This window comes from Populus nigra, chromosome 9, assembly GCF_951802175.1.
Source record: "Populus nigra chromosome 9, ddPopNigr1.1, whole genome shotgun sequence".
Taxonomy (NCBI): Eukaryota; Viridiplantae; Streptophyta; class Magnoliopsida; order Malpighiales; family Salicaceae; genus Populus; species Populus nigra.
Window position 1 is genome coordinate 824,665 of NC_084860.1, and position 14,743 is coordinate 839,407.

Below are 14,743 nucleotides of genomic sequence, written 5' to 3' on the forward strand. Positions count from 1 at the left end.
ATGAACTTGAAAAAAACATGGGCCACCCGGATAAACCTTTTATTTAAATCATGAGATATGGATAACTTGATTGAAAAAAAACCAAAAAAAATAACAAATTTTATTTTTCAAAACTAACAATTTCAAATGATGTAATCGGGAAAAATAAACTTTGTTAACTCATGTTAATTTTTCAAACTCATGAACCTAGTTAGTGACGAAACTGAAAGCACTGCATCTAGAAAGCTATTATTTTAAAATTCAGCTCAACCTAACGAGTTGACCCAGGTGACTCATGGCTTAGACTAGACTGGGTTTCAAAAAAAATTGAGGGATAATTGATCCAATATAAAACGATCAAAAACCCAAGTTAGCTCATGTCTCAGTTAATTCGAGGCAAATCCAATCAAAATGGAGTCAAAACCTGTTAAACTATTTTCTTTTTGTTCAAAAAGGTATTATTTTTACTTTATATATATATATATATATATATATATATATATATATATAGAGAGAGAGAGAGAGAGAGAGAGAGAGAGAGAGAGAGAGAGAGAGGGGGGGGTTAACTTGGGTCAACTTACTCTACTTATGACTCGATACTTGTCCCGAATTGACTTCCGGGCAGGGTCTAAAAACAATAAGACCAAATCTCAATAAATTAAATGTCGAATGATGAAATAAAAAGAAATTAAGAATAACAAAATATCAATTAAAAGAATAAAGCCCTCATTTGAAGAAAAAGAATGAGAGAAAAAAATTTGAATTGAATGAAAAAATTGATAAAAGGATCAAAGTAATAAATGAATCCAAAATAAAAATTAAAAATTAAAATAATAAAAATGAGAACTAGAACCAAATTCAACAAAAATATTCATTGTTATCAAATAAAAATAAAAGGCTTTTTATAGCATTGTTAAGAAAAGTCTCGTTATAAAAGAAAAGAAAAGAAAAAGCTTACCTTAGAAATCAACTTCGTACCCGTAGGAATCACCATGCTAACTTCCAATATAGCAGCAAAAAAAAAAAAAAAAAAAAGTGGAAATAAAGAAATACATAGACTACAGTGATAGTTGAAGCTAAGAGTGAGGATAGAAAAAAATGAATATAAATAAATAAATAAAATATTTGGTAGAAGAAATGAAAACAGAGGCATGAAGTAAATTGATCTCTAAATTCTTTCAAAGCATCAAGATCAGGTCGACAGACCCTCCCTCTTTGATGAAGTGGTCGTGATCCTATAATCATGCAATTATAATAAAATTTAAAATTAATTTTTTTTAAAAATTGAATATTAGATTTAAAAACTCTAATTTAGAGGTAACTTTGTACCTAAAAATAAAAAATATTAAAAAAAACTTAAATTCAGAGATAATCTTCTATCTAAGAACTTGAAATATACGAATCACATCACGAAACTAGTTATTTTTTGATAAATCGGTATATAATATATGTTTTTATAAAAAAGAAAAGTTGTTTGCAACATGCAAAACAAAGAAAAATTTATGTTTATTCAAATCATCATATATGTCGAAACATGTAGCCACAAAAGCAATATATAATCCCCTTCAAATAACCCTAATGAATCCCTTATGAGTTGCAAGTCAATAGACTCTATCTAGCAATTAATTAATGCAAGTCTAATACTGAAACAAATCCTAAAATAATGTTTAATAAGTTACAACAAACTCAATTTAGAATAAAGTTCAAAACTAATAATATTTAATACTAAAATAAATAAATAAAAACATCATAAAACAAAGTTCTCTTGCTTAAAATCTCCTTCTGCTTTCATTAGAGGCTTTGCTGAAACTTTATGCTTCAAATTAGCTGGGACATTTTATTTTTAATTGTTGGAATTTCCTCCCTTAAATTGCCTCCCTCTAGTCTCTTTAGAGTGTATTTGGCAGTGTGGTTGTGGTTATTTTTCAAATAATTTTTCATGCCGAAATACATGCCAATGATATTTTTTATTTTTAAAAAATTATTTTTGACATCAGCACATCAAAACGATCTAAAACATACAAAACATATTAAATTTTAGCAAAAAAAATTTTTTTTGAATTTTTTAGGAATACGATTTGCACAGCATTTCTAAACGTATTCTTAATATGCTAGGAAATCCTGTAATATAAGAAAAGGAACAACAAAAGAATATGATGACTCTTTGCCACCATATACATTCCATAATAAATATGGAATACTTGCAAACTATGAATAATAGTTGTTGCCATAAATATCTTTGTATTTGACATCGAATCTTTGTAAAATAGAAAAATCAATAGTTGTCACATATGTTTTCAAGAGTATTAAGAAATCCTTGTATTGACTGGAATTCATAATATATAAGGAAATAATGTTTCTTTAATTTTCACACATTCCGGTTAGATTTTAATTCTGACTTTAAACATGTCATTCTCTTTCATCTGGATGAATTAGAAAGTCTACCACATATCTTCGTAAAGGTATGGATGTCTACTTTCCAATCTAATTTGAATCTAAATTGAATTTTTTTTTGTAGCTATAGATATAGTCCAAACAGTAAATAAAGGTTCACACAAACAAATTTGATGAGATTCGTTACGGAACTTCAACCCTCTATAATAATCCCTTCTCGACTCCAACTGACCTGAAATTTTAAATTAATGTAGAACAACATGTCTAGAAACTTTTGTAAGAACTCCAATCTAATCCAACGATCGAGTTGAAAATTATGCTTAATAGTATAAAACTGAATAATAAAAAATTTATGCTAAAATTCAAATTTAGCCTTACTTGGATTAGATATCTCTTTGTCCCAACTATCTCCATTTCTTTTCTAACTCGAAACAATTACCTAGGTGTTTCAGTTGACAAGGCGTTTCTAAGAGAGAAACTTATTGACGTTATAAATCATATACAATTAGATATAAAATTATCTATTTTTGAAACATGAATTAAAGTTATAAATCTTTTAGCCTCCTTGTCATCTTGGAGGAAAAATCATACTAATTGGGAGATAAGTAAAACACTTTTAATTATGGAATTAATCAATTAACATTGCAAAAGCTTAAAGGGTGTATTCGAATTTAGCAGGCACTCATGAGAGAACTGATCTTTACATGAAAATGAAAGAATGTAGGGTAATTAGGAAAGAAAATATAGCAGAGACTCTAATCTATAGTTAGAAATAGTGACTTGTATAAGAGATGGTTTAACTGCAAGAAGGAATATTTTTGAGATGTTAAATAGCATTTAATTACTATACCTTTAACTTGTTTAATTCAACTGAACTCCAGTGATCTTGTCAAAATTTGTGACACGGGTTTTTGTTGGATTGATCTCATTCAGAGTTTAAAAACCATGCCTTAAACTTTGTTTAATTCAGCTAAACTCCATATATATTGACATGTTAAAACTAAGAATTCTTTGTTTTTGTCTTCAGTCATTTTTATCTTATTTGCTTTCTTTTCCTCGTCCCAACAAAACTGAAGGTCTCGTGAGGAAATAATAACTCTCCATAGCATTAAAAATCCATCTGCACCTTATTTTTTGTTATGATTTCCTCATCTCCATCTACTTTCGTTCCAGTTATGAACAGGATCCCATCCATTACATCTTTCCATGTCCATGAATTGGCCAGCCAAATATCAAGCAGTACGCAGAGGTAATGCAGGCATTGTTTTCTTCAAACAGAACCCAAGAGCAACTATGCAAGTCAAAAAATTCCATAGAAACCAAATAAGAACAAAGAGGCGATGTGCTCATAATTAAACCTTTTATTTTATTTCAATGGCAACTTCGAGAAAATTGCTGCCGATAGCCTTTAGTGCAGCCATGACAACAGGGTGAAGGCAATGTGTGTGCATGTGGAAATCTAAAAGAGAATAAAAAATGTGCAGCTGCTGTATCTGTGTTGTCTGCCTGCCTGTTGGAAGTAGACGCGGCAAAGCTCAGTGCTGTGATTTTGTTAGCTCTTGCAAGTCTATAATGGCTTTATCGATTGCATAGATTATCATTTTCTTTATCTGTTCCACATTGTTAAAAAAAGATGAAGAAATAAAGTTAAAATAATGTAATCGATGCATAATATATTTGTATCAGGAAAGAAGTTACCTCTAGTTTATCCTCTCTAGCTCTATGGTTCACTGGAAGTTGTCGAAACTCTTCAGTTAACCGGAGGCATTCCTTTATATTTTCGGGTGAGACGAAGTCGACAGCAACTTTTGTGCAAGACTGCATGGTGGAAATAAAAGCAATTCAGATAGAGGTAAACAATAGAATAGAAAATACACAGTAACTTCTTGTTAATTTGGTGTCAGGAAATTTTCTACTACTATGGTTGTCAGCCTTTCATCCTTCCTCTTAATCCTAAGATTGTACGCATGACGGAAACTTATAATACTTAAAATTTTTAGAGAATGAATTTCATTTGAAATTCAATTCTCAATCCTTCAAATATTCCAAACATGAAATTTTATTGAAATCTCAAAATTGAATTCATTAAGAGAATTTCAAACATGTTTGAGAAAAGGTTTGAATATCCTCTTAACTGTAATTGGGAAAATGCAATTGGAAAATGGCATTCACTAAAAAATTTATATCATAGTAGTGATTTGATCATGATGATACATGATTTCCCATAAGATTTTGCCCACAAGTAGTATCTCGGAAATTTTGAAGACCATAAAAACATTTTTGATGGAAAAAAATGTAAATGAAAGATCCCACTAAATTGAATTGAGTCCATGAATCTAAAAAATAATGAGAATTCTTGATCTTTCTCAATTTGAAATGATGTATTTTCATTGATTTCTCCTAAATTTAAATAATATTGATTTATCCAAAAGATTTCATTTCAATTGAAATTTAATTATTCACCATGTATGAATAATACGAGGATTACTGCTAAGCATCAAGGGTGAAGCACCCAACTTATAATTGGTGAATTTGTAGGTTCAATTCTTACTGGATGCACGCAAATGGACATCCAATTTGCCATCCAAGTGACGGTTAAACCTAATTAGATTAGGATTCAAAGAATAAAGAGAGAATTTTCAAAAAAGGTCTAAAACAAAATTCTAATCCTAATCATGTTTTATTAATGAATAATTTATTCTCTAATTGTCTACCTCTCAAAAAAAAAATTAAATAGATTTGAAAGAAACTTAGAATCCCTAAACTAAAAGGATAAACAAAAACAAAAAACAAAAAACAAAATTAAGGATAAAAACTCAAAATTAAATAGGAAAATAATAAAATTGAATCAAATAGCATCTTCTATTACTTTTTTGAAGGCCTTCTTGATGTGAGCCGCAAGGCTAGCTGGTCCCGTGTAGAACAACGTCCATAGAATCTCTTGATAAAATTTGAGCAAGATCCAACGATTGGATAAAAAATTATGCCAGTCAGGCTTTTCAAGTGATCCAATTGTGCTTATCATCTGGTCTTATTGTAACATATTCATATCTGACTGTTCAAAACCCCCTACATCTCCAAGTCCGGTTAATTTGGAGTGAGGGGGCTACCCTAGTCATTGGTGGTAAGAGTGTCTGTCTGTTTCAACCATCAAAAAACATTAATTGATGCTTTTTGGTGGTTGAAATCGTTTCAACCACCGAGACAAACAAATCAAGTTTCAACCACTGAGACAAACAAACCATAAAAGGAGACACATTCAATATGCTTGAGTGGAGGAGAGGTTCCAAACTAAGATACTTTCTTTCAAGACAAACAAAAGAGAGAATTTGACTAGATGAGTATTGCATCATTTAAAAGTAGAGTTTAGAGCAGAGAGAAGAAAATTTGACTGAGAGATTTTCTTTCTATTGTTGTGTTGATGTTGATTAGATAGAGTTTTGTTCTATCCTACCAAGAGCATCCTATTCAACTTGGTAGAAAACTATAAGGGTATGGTATTTAATATGCACACCATGTTAAGAACACATTAAAATACGTAGAAAATGTCATGTCTCATGACATGTCTACTCTTTATGAACTTCACAGCGTTACCTTTCATATTGAAAGTAAAAAAATTCATTGAAGTTTGATTTTTGAGAGAGTAAATAAGAAAGAAGACACTCCAGCAATAGACATTTTTTTTTTGGAATAAAACTGGAAATAAGAGAAATAATGCTTTGCCATTTCGATAATGAACGTATGTTGGAACAAAACAAGAGGAAAGAAAGCATTCTTCATAGACAGAGCATTAGTTTTCCTAAATGTTTTTGAAAACAATCTAAAAGTTGACGCAACTCACTGGGACAAATTTTGAATCATAAAGGTTTGATGAAAACACTAGTGCTCTTGGTTGTTGTTTAGAAGAGAGGAAAAAACAACAAAAAAGTTTCTAACAATTTCAAAGACTATTTTGTACTTTCAATTCCTTTTTTAAGTAAAAACATTATTTCTGAAAAAAAATTAATGAAGACGAAATTGTGTCTTTACTAGGCTAGATAACTATTATTGCCATTAGTTGTGAAAGGCTATTATCGAACGGGGGTGATGGGAAATTTCCTGATCCTTTCATTGTTAGACAGAAATTATCATCCGAACTCCAGAATATTTTTAGATGAGCCATGCAATACAGCATGAATTTTGCTTCATGAATCATGACACAGAATTATCAGACTTTGATTTGTGGGACCGACAAGGGTGGAGCCACAATTCAATGGGATGATTACTTTGTGTCATCATTCATGCTGTGCTTTCTACGAGAAAGCACTTTTCCTTTGTACAAAAAGAAAAGACAAATTAGTTTAACATGAACAAATTACGAAATCTTTAAGCATTTTAAGAATGGAAAAAAATAGTCTCCAACTTACCTGTAGATTCCTTACTTGGTGTGGGCATCCAGCAGGTATAAATACAGCCTCTCCAACTCTTTGTTCAAATGTCCAGGCTTCAACTCCTAGTGTGCAAGCAAATCAAAGTAATTAACAACCAAAACAGCATATATTGGACTCAAAATGTCGAAAGCAAATCAAACCAATGGAATAGGATACTCACCGAATTCCTCCTTCAGTTTCCTTTTATGCTCCACAGTTAAATAGAAACATTGGTCATGAATTGGATGAACGACCTAATCATAACCAGCTAATTTTCAGTACTAGTGACAAAGAACTAGGCTAAAAGAAAAAACAAACCAATGAATTTACCTGTTCTACAGGGGCACAGTAATTGTGCCTGAATTCTCTGTGGTGCTTTCTCAAATATTCCTCTAACTTGGGAACATCCTCCCTTCTGAAAATGTCCCACAAGGCGGCGCCACCTGTTTTGTCCATAGTCTCCACTTCCGAGGGCAAACCAGAAAGTGTAGCTCCTCTTAACACATCTTCACTGTTCTCAAGTTGTTCATTAATTTCAGAGGGGGGCTTCTGTGGCTCTCTAATTTCTGAGACATCCATCTCTTCTTTCAAACTATCATTTCCCTGATCAAGTTCAATGTGAGGATTGTCTACCTTGTCTTGTTCTAAATATTCCTTCTCATCCTGAGCCCTGTGCTTCATTTTCAACAGCTCAATGGCGGAGCACTGTTCTTGACTTAATGCTACTTCAGCAGTATGTGTCAAAATATTTACCTGCATCAGAGACCAAATTTTCCTCTGTTTAGAAAAAAGAAGGTATGGTTGCGTTAACAAGAAATCAACAAGAACAAATGATGTATTATGAACAATCAAGGCATTCAAAGCTCTGGCCTAATGAATGCTAAGCAGCTTAAGAGATCAAAGCTTGCTCATTGTGCAAATTTGGACCAGAAATTCAGAGGAAGTTGCTATGAAAATTGAAAGCGTGTATTTTGGTTTGATGATAGACATTTGAGACATCATGAAAGAAGTGCAATTCCAAGCACAACATTTCCATAAAGTTACACGTTACTTGTCACTTGATGCAGACAAAAGTCAAATGCCTGGACCATCTGGTTTCTTTGCCCAATAAAGAACCTGACACTACCAAGCAAACAGCACATCCTCCAACCAAAAGGCAAATTCTGTTCTCTCATCCTAAACTGAAAGGAATATAAAATAATCTAAAGTAACAAACCTATGAATCCCCATGACTTATATGCCAGAGAACAACTTTGCTTGGAAAGGTGAGAGTTCACTTAAATTCATTATGGGACATCAAGAAGTAAATAATTAATAGAAATTTGAGCTTAGATAAATAGCCATTTTTGGAAAAAGGAATAGCTCATCATTCAAATAACCATCTTTTACTACACAAAATAAAGTGTTAGATCTATCAGACATACCGCATCTGACATGTCACAGTGAAGCTTGGTCACTGAGTCCCCTCTTCCAAGCTCTTCTCTTGTACCATATGCAATGTAAGTTTTTGGACCCAAATCTGGTTGCAGGTGATCTGCTGGAAACTTCACAGCAACATTAAGGATTCCAGAATTTGGATCACTGTATTCTTGAAATGGCAGTGCACTGTTAAACTCGTCACAGTGGCGTGGCAAAAGATTTTCGAATTTATCTGATGGAGGCCAGTCCTTGAGCTTAAGCATTTCAGGCCAAAAGTTATGATATGTTCTCCCTTCCGTGTAGCCTTTAAAAAACTGCCGGGTATTGATCTCCACCTGAATATTTTTACAAAGTCAGTGTTCTGTGAGTAAATGTAAAAGTAAAATATAACAAGTTTAGTGCAAGAAATTCAGAAAGTATATGTGAAACATTATTTCTTTTCCAGCGCTTGTAAAGCAAAACAGGTGATTTTGCTCATCATGCAAATGGCTTTGATAAATGTTTGTGGCTGAAAAATAACTGCGAGGAAGGATATTGGAGCTGAACCTCGCAACAAGCCAGACAATCAATAGCCTTCACTTCAGACATTTTTGAACTAATATGTGAATCCACATTTTCACATAATGCACGCCACATGACCTTTGGCTCCCAGCTCAAACGAGTTGTCTGCTCGAGAACATCACGAACTATAACTGGCTCACCTTTAACCCAGTGCTTTTGGAAGTGAAAAAGTTCTTCATACTCAAGAATATCCTTTGAAGCAGGACAATACAAGTAATTGTCCTCAGATCCTTCCCTAAAAGCTGCGCTTCTCAACACCCCTTCCCCTGCTTCATTACACTTGCACGTCAAACTTGCCTGTTCAGTATCACAGATTCCCAATAATTCTTCTGCCCTTTTTTTCAACTCTGCAACCCATCCCAGTGGAAGGATACGCTTTAGCTCCAATAAACAATCACCACAACCACCCAATTCTTGTGGAGGGCAAGAAATGCTCCCATCTTCACTGGCATTCCATGGTAGAACCAGAGACTCACTGTGGTCATAAGGATTTTGGTATTGACAAGGCAGTGGATCTCCACCATGCATATAATCAAAGCCTCTATCCACATACCAAAAACTTTTTTCAGCACGACTTGAAAGGCTTCCCTTTCGAATTTCTCGACAACAACTGAGGCATAGTTCATAAGCACATTTTCGACAGCTGCGATGGAAGTCAACAATGGAAGTGGCACAGTAGTTGCTGCCCAACAATCCCCGAGAGAAATGCAGTAAATGAGCTTTAATTCGAAAGAATGAAATCAGATGGTAATAACCTGTTCAGTGGAGAGAAGATTCTTACCAATAAACACGCTCATTGCTATAGCAAAAGTTCTCAGCTATATCAACAGGGAAATCTGGTTGCCATAAGCACATCAATTTTTTTTCAGCAAAACAAAGTTTAACAGAAGAAATCATATGATCACATCAAATTCTGCAATAGCGAACAAAGGATACCTCCAATACCAGCCTCAATCTGAACTTCTTCAGTTTGTTCATCACAGATTTGTTCCAGAAAAGGAAGTAGTGACTTGATCAAATAATGCAGATGCCGAACCTTTTCATGGTTGGTGATATTCCTTTTGGATGTCTGGAGATGAGAAATATTATGCACTATTTAAAAAATGGTAAAAAACACCCAAAGGAAATTTTGAAAAAAAATTACTCCTCCAGTTGCCAAGATGTCCAGTATTTAACATTATGCCTTTTGCTTCTTTTTTTTCTCCTTTTAATATCTTCACAGATCAAAAGCAAGGAGAAAAAGGAAAATACAACCAACCTTAATCAATGCACTCGAGTGCAAACACACATTGCAATTGCATTTTTTACAACAAAATGGGCATTGTTCCGCAAATTGAACTTCTGTCATCTCAGGATACCTATAAACAACAAAAAGTCAAAGACAAAAGAATATCTAACTCCATCCATCCAAAACTAATCAGGTTGGAAAATATGATTGTTTTCAGAAACTTTACCATTGCTTGATGCACTGTATGCAGTACATTCTTTCACATTTCTTACAAACAACAACAGTTCTTCTTTCTTTTTTCATGCACTGATGACATAGTTTGATTTCTTGTCCTTTGGCCTGTTTGAAGCAAGAAATACTAGCAGCATTCAGCTACGATAAAAGGGGCCAGTCTCTCCCACAGATATGGCAACAGAAAATAAAACTTAATGCAGCACCCAAACAAATTGAAAGGGTTACAATACCTTCACATTTCTCGCTGCAGACACACCATTGCTATAACCATCATGTTTTGAAACTGAAACTGATAAGCTAGAAGAAGCTGATTCTGAAGAAGAAGAAGCACAGAAAGAAGAATTCATAGAATCTATATTTTTTTCTCTGGCCTCCTTCAGACTCCTCTCATTCATCTCAGTAATTGAAATCCTAGTTCTTATTCGCTCTCTCATTTTTACAAGACAAATTGCTTCCAACACATCCTCTTCCGAGTCAACATCAAAACCTACACCTACAGAACTGCTTCTGCTACGCTTTTTTAAACCATTCTGCTGCCTCTTTGGAAACCCATTACTCTCCAAAAAGTCACATTCCGTAACTGGCTTCACTTTTTTAGATGAAGTTTTTCTTCTCGCTCGAGGTGACCACTCATCACTACTATTTGACAACTCAATTTCTGAAGTTGACTTAATTTTCTTAGATGATGTTTTGACTCTTGTTTGAGGCAGCTCACCATTACTCCCTGAAAATCCAACATCTGGGGTTAACGTAATTTTCTTAGATGAAGCTTTGCTTCTTGTTCCTAGACACTGTTGATCATCACTTTTCATTAATTCAATTTCTGAGGCTGGCTTAGTTTTATTAGATGAAGCTTTCCTTCTTGTTCCGAGACACCAATGATCATCACTTTTCAACAATTCAATCTCTGGGGCTGGATTAGTTTTCTTAGATGAATCTTTCCTTCTTGCTCCAAGAAACCACTGGTCATCACTTTTCGACAATTCAATCTCCGGGGCTGGCTTAATTTTCTCAGACAAATCGTTCCTTCTTTCCGAAGGTGAGCACTCCTCATCACTCTCTGAAAGTTCACTTTCCGGGGCTAATATAAGTTTCCTATTCGGAGCTTTCTTTCTCCTTCGGGGAGACCAGTCATCATCATCACTATCTGATGACAATTGAATCACTTCCACTTTCTTACACGAAATCTTCCTTCTCATCTTAGATGCTACTACCTCATTAAACTTATTTTCCCGGGACTTCTTAACTCTTTCCCTTGTTTCATGCAATGAAAAATTCAAGGAAGCCCCTTGAAATCTCCTAATTTTATTATCATCATCCCGGTTAATCCTAGACTTAGCAATCATAGCAGCCATTGTCTGTCACTGCAAACAAAATCAAACACACAAAACCATCACTCTTCAGCCAAAGCACTAGAGTCAAAAATCTAAACTTTCCAGCTCTGTTGTTTACATAAAACAAAAACCCCATCAAAAGAAAACAATCCCCACATTGCAAAATCTACAAAATTCTCTTTCTTTTCTCATTATACACACAAAAATCAACCGAAACTGAAAAAGAAAAAAAAAAACTGAACCAAATTCACAGTAACAGATAGACTTAATAAAACAGAGAAAAAAGGTCTGCATTGACTTGACTTGGAGTCAAGTCAGCTAAAACAACATAAAAAACAAAACCCCATAAACAGAAAAACAAAATTGAAATCATAGAAACACAGAATTGCATAAGCATACAGAAATCCAATCAAAACGCACCATTCTAATCCAATCAAAACCACAGAAAAAAGTTACATATCCAATACCAAGATCAGCAGAAGACCAACCATTCAATCACATAAAAAGACAGAATTTTGAAACTAACCTGATCATCAAGTAAAAAACTAAAACCAAAGAGAATCAGATTCTGTGTTTCTTTATTCTGTATTGAGAAAAAAAATGAAAAAGCTGATGACTTTATGGTTAGGTGAATGAGTATTCGGGTGAATACGGGAGTGTTTGATAGAAGAGGAAAACAATGGAATAAAGATTTTGTTTTTGTTGATATAGAAGAAGAAGAAGATGACGAAAGAAATGCAAATTCCCTTCAAAACAAAGGGACTGCTTCTCTAACGCTCGCTGTTTTGGTCTTTTTATTTTTATTTCTTTTTTGCCTTTTTGGTATCATATAGTAATAGCATCTCCAATTGGAGATGCTATATTAAAGAGTTAAGTTAATAAAATAATTTTTTAAATAATGGAAATATAATTTTTTATTTATGTGCATTTCAATTTTAATGATAAAAAATCATTTTAAAAAACCAATTATATTTTAATATAATTATATAACTAATTTAGTTATTTTTATATAATATAATCATGATGTTATTAAATATATAATTAATATGAGTAATTTATAAAATTAAATATAAAATTAATGAAGTAATATGAAATTTAAAAGATATAATTTTAAGTTTAAATTTATTTATATAAATATTTTTAAAATTTAGTTTTATATATTACTATTAAAATTTTGAATTTTGAATTTAGTTTTGCAAGGTTTTTTTTTGTTCTGTTTTTAAAAAGAAAAATAAAGAAAAGATATGTTGGCTCGGATATATATACTTTCTCTTACATTTGGTTATTCTACAGTGAAGTGTAGAAATAACATTTCAGAGTAAAAAAATGTATTTTAGCTATTCAGATAGCTACCTGCTGAAGTTATTAAAATTAAAAATAATAGGTAAAAGTATAATTTTTTAGTTTTAGTTATTCAGTTGGCTCCTCCATTGGAATTGATCAACAATTAATTATTTATGAGTGATGAAAAAAAAAACATTATCAAACCCGACATGACCTTTATCAGCTTGGTGATTTATCAGGAATTTAATATTAATTTTAAATTACATTAGATAAAAGAGACGAATGTGAGATGTCTATCCATAAACAAATCAAGTTATTCAAAATTGAATTTTTAAAATAATATAGTTTTATTTTATCTAAATTTATCAAAGTTAACTTTTATAATTCATGAATCCAATCTGTTTAAAAACTTTGTATACCAGATAAGATTTTTGATAGTTTTGCTTAATAAGGCATTAGATTTTCCTTTTGTGGTTTGGATTGTTATATTAGGCTAAGCATAGCCATGTAAATGGAAGGTAATGGAAAATTAAGGGTTTGTATTTATAAATAAAAATTTAACCAATTTTTATTTTATCTATTTAATTGTCTATATCTTCATTTTTTAAAAATTTTGATGTACGACCTAGCATGTAGTTGGCAGATTTTTCTTGGTTGGTTTGGATCATAGGGTTGTTGTGGGGCATTAATTTAACATTCATATAAAGTTTAGGGGTGGGTGGGTGTGGGTGTGTGGGTGTGTGTGTGTGTGTGTGTGTGTGTGTGTGTGTGTGTGTGTGTGTGTGTGTGTGTGTGTGTGTGTGTGTGTGTGTGTGTGTGTGTGTGTGTGTGTCAGGGTCAATTTACATGCACCATAATTAATCTCTAAATCCACTGAACATCCTGCGAGCCCAATAAACATATAAAGTATCACAAGAATAACAGACATGCATAAAAAGGATCGAATTCAAGTGCAGAGAAAGAAAATAAATCCCTTCCTCTACTAGCCACGAACACAAGTTCTCGTTTAGGTATATATTAATTTTATAAGTTGTCGTGGGGACACTATATTTATATTTAATGATGGAATGGTGTTACTTTAATTGAATTTATTATTTTCAACTCTCCTTTTTTTTCTTCAAAGAATTTTTCCACCACATATATCACATATATGTATGTATGTATTTTTTAAAAAAATATTTTTTTTTTTAAATTGAAATCGGAAAAATAAAGAGGACATGCTTATCATTTACGTTAAATTTTAAGATCATAGTAAGGTTAAATATTAAAACATTTGATGAGAAAAAATAATAATTAGAAAGCGATTTAAATACTTAATATTTCTATGAAAAAGGAAAGGATCCCTCCAATATTGCCAAATCTACAGAGATCCCAGTTCAATGGATTCTATTAAGGAAGCATTAAAGGTGTATTTAATTTAGAAAACAATATTAAATAGTCATAACTAATTAATATTAATATTCCTTGATCTGAGGAATTAAAACAGAACCTTGCGTGTCAAGGAACTGTTGCTTGTAAATTGTAACCGCAAGTCAAGGGCATTTAGATGCGTGGAAATCTGTGTTAAGTCACGTCAAGACACACAGTTTAAGCCTGTTTTTACACAGATGGCATCCAGTTCCCTAAGAAATCCTTTTGCACAAAAATTGATAATATTTAAAAACTCAGATTATCACACCGACTAGAGACTAGATGAAGAGTATGCAGGGAAATTTAATATTGATTATTTTTTAAAGTGTTTTTTATTTTAAAATATATTAAAATATTTGAAAATATAAAAAAAATATTAATTTAAAATAAAAAATAAAAAAATTTAATTTTTTTTAAAAGTACTTTTGAAATGCAATATTAAATACACCCTCGGTATAAATAAAAAACATGAGAGTTAACCTAAATTGAAT

At 32.3% G+C, this 14,743-nt stretch overlaps 1 protein-coding gene across 3 annotated transcripts; it reads right to left on the reverse strand.

Moving 5' to 3' along the window:
• Window positions 1-3,716: 3,716 nt before the first annotated feature.
• On the reverse strand, window positions 3,717-12,372 carry LOC133703239 (lysine-specific demethylase JMJ26-like). Of its 3 annotated transcripts, none has more exons than XM_062127699.1 (13): window positions 12,085-12,371; window positions 10,455-11,588; window positions 10,217-10,329; window positions 10,021-10,120; window positions 9,699-9,831; window positions 9,544-9,598; window positions 8,748-9,444; window positions 8,207-8,536; window positions 7,113-7,535; window positions 6,964-7,036; window positions 6,780-6,865; window positions 4,072-4,191; window positions 3,717-3,983 (listed from the first exon to the last, which is right to left on the reverse strand). In XM_062127699.1, the coding sequence occupies exons 2-13, from the start codon at window positions 11,577-11,579 to the stop codon at window positions 3,909-3,911; spliced, it is 3,330 nt and encodes a 1,109-aa protein (XP_061983683.1). In that variant the 5' UTR covers window positions 11,580-11,588; window positions 12,085-12,371; the 3' UTR covers window positions 3,717-3,908. The 3 variants fall into 3 exon arrangements, 1 of the variants encoding a protein (XP_061983683.1); XR_009843849.1 differs by lacking the exon at window positions 3,717-3,983 and adding an exon at window positions 5,243-5,511 and having other exon boundaries at window positions 4,068-4,191; window positions 12,085-12,372; XR_009843848.1 differs by lacking the exon at window positions 3,717-3,983 and adding an exon at window positions 5,243-6,684 and having other exon boundaries at window positions 4,068-4,191; window positions 12,085-12,372.
• Window positions 12,373-14,743: the final 2,371 nt, after the last annotated feature.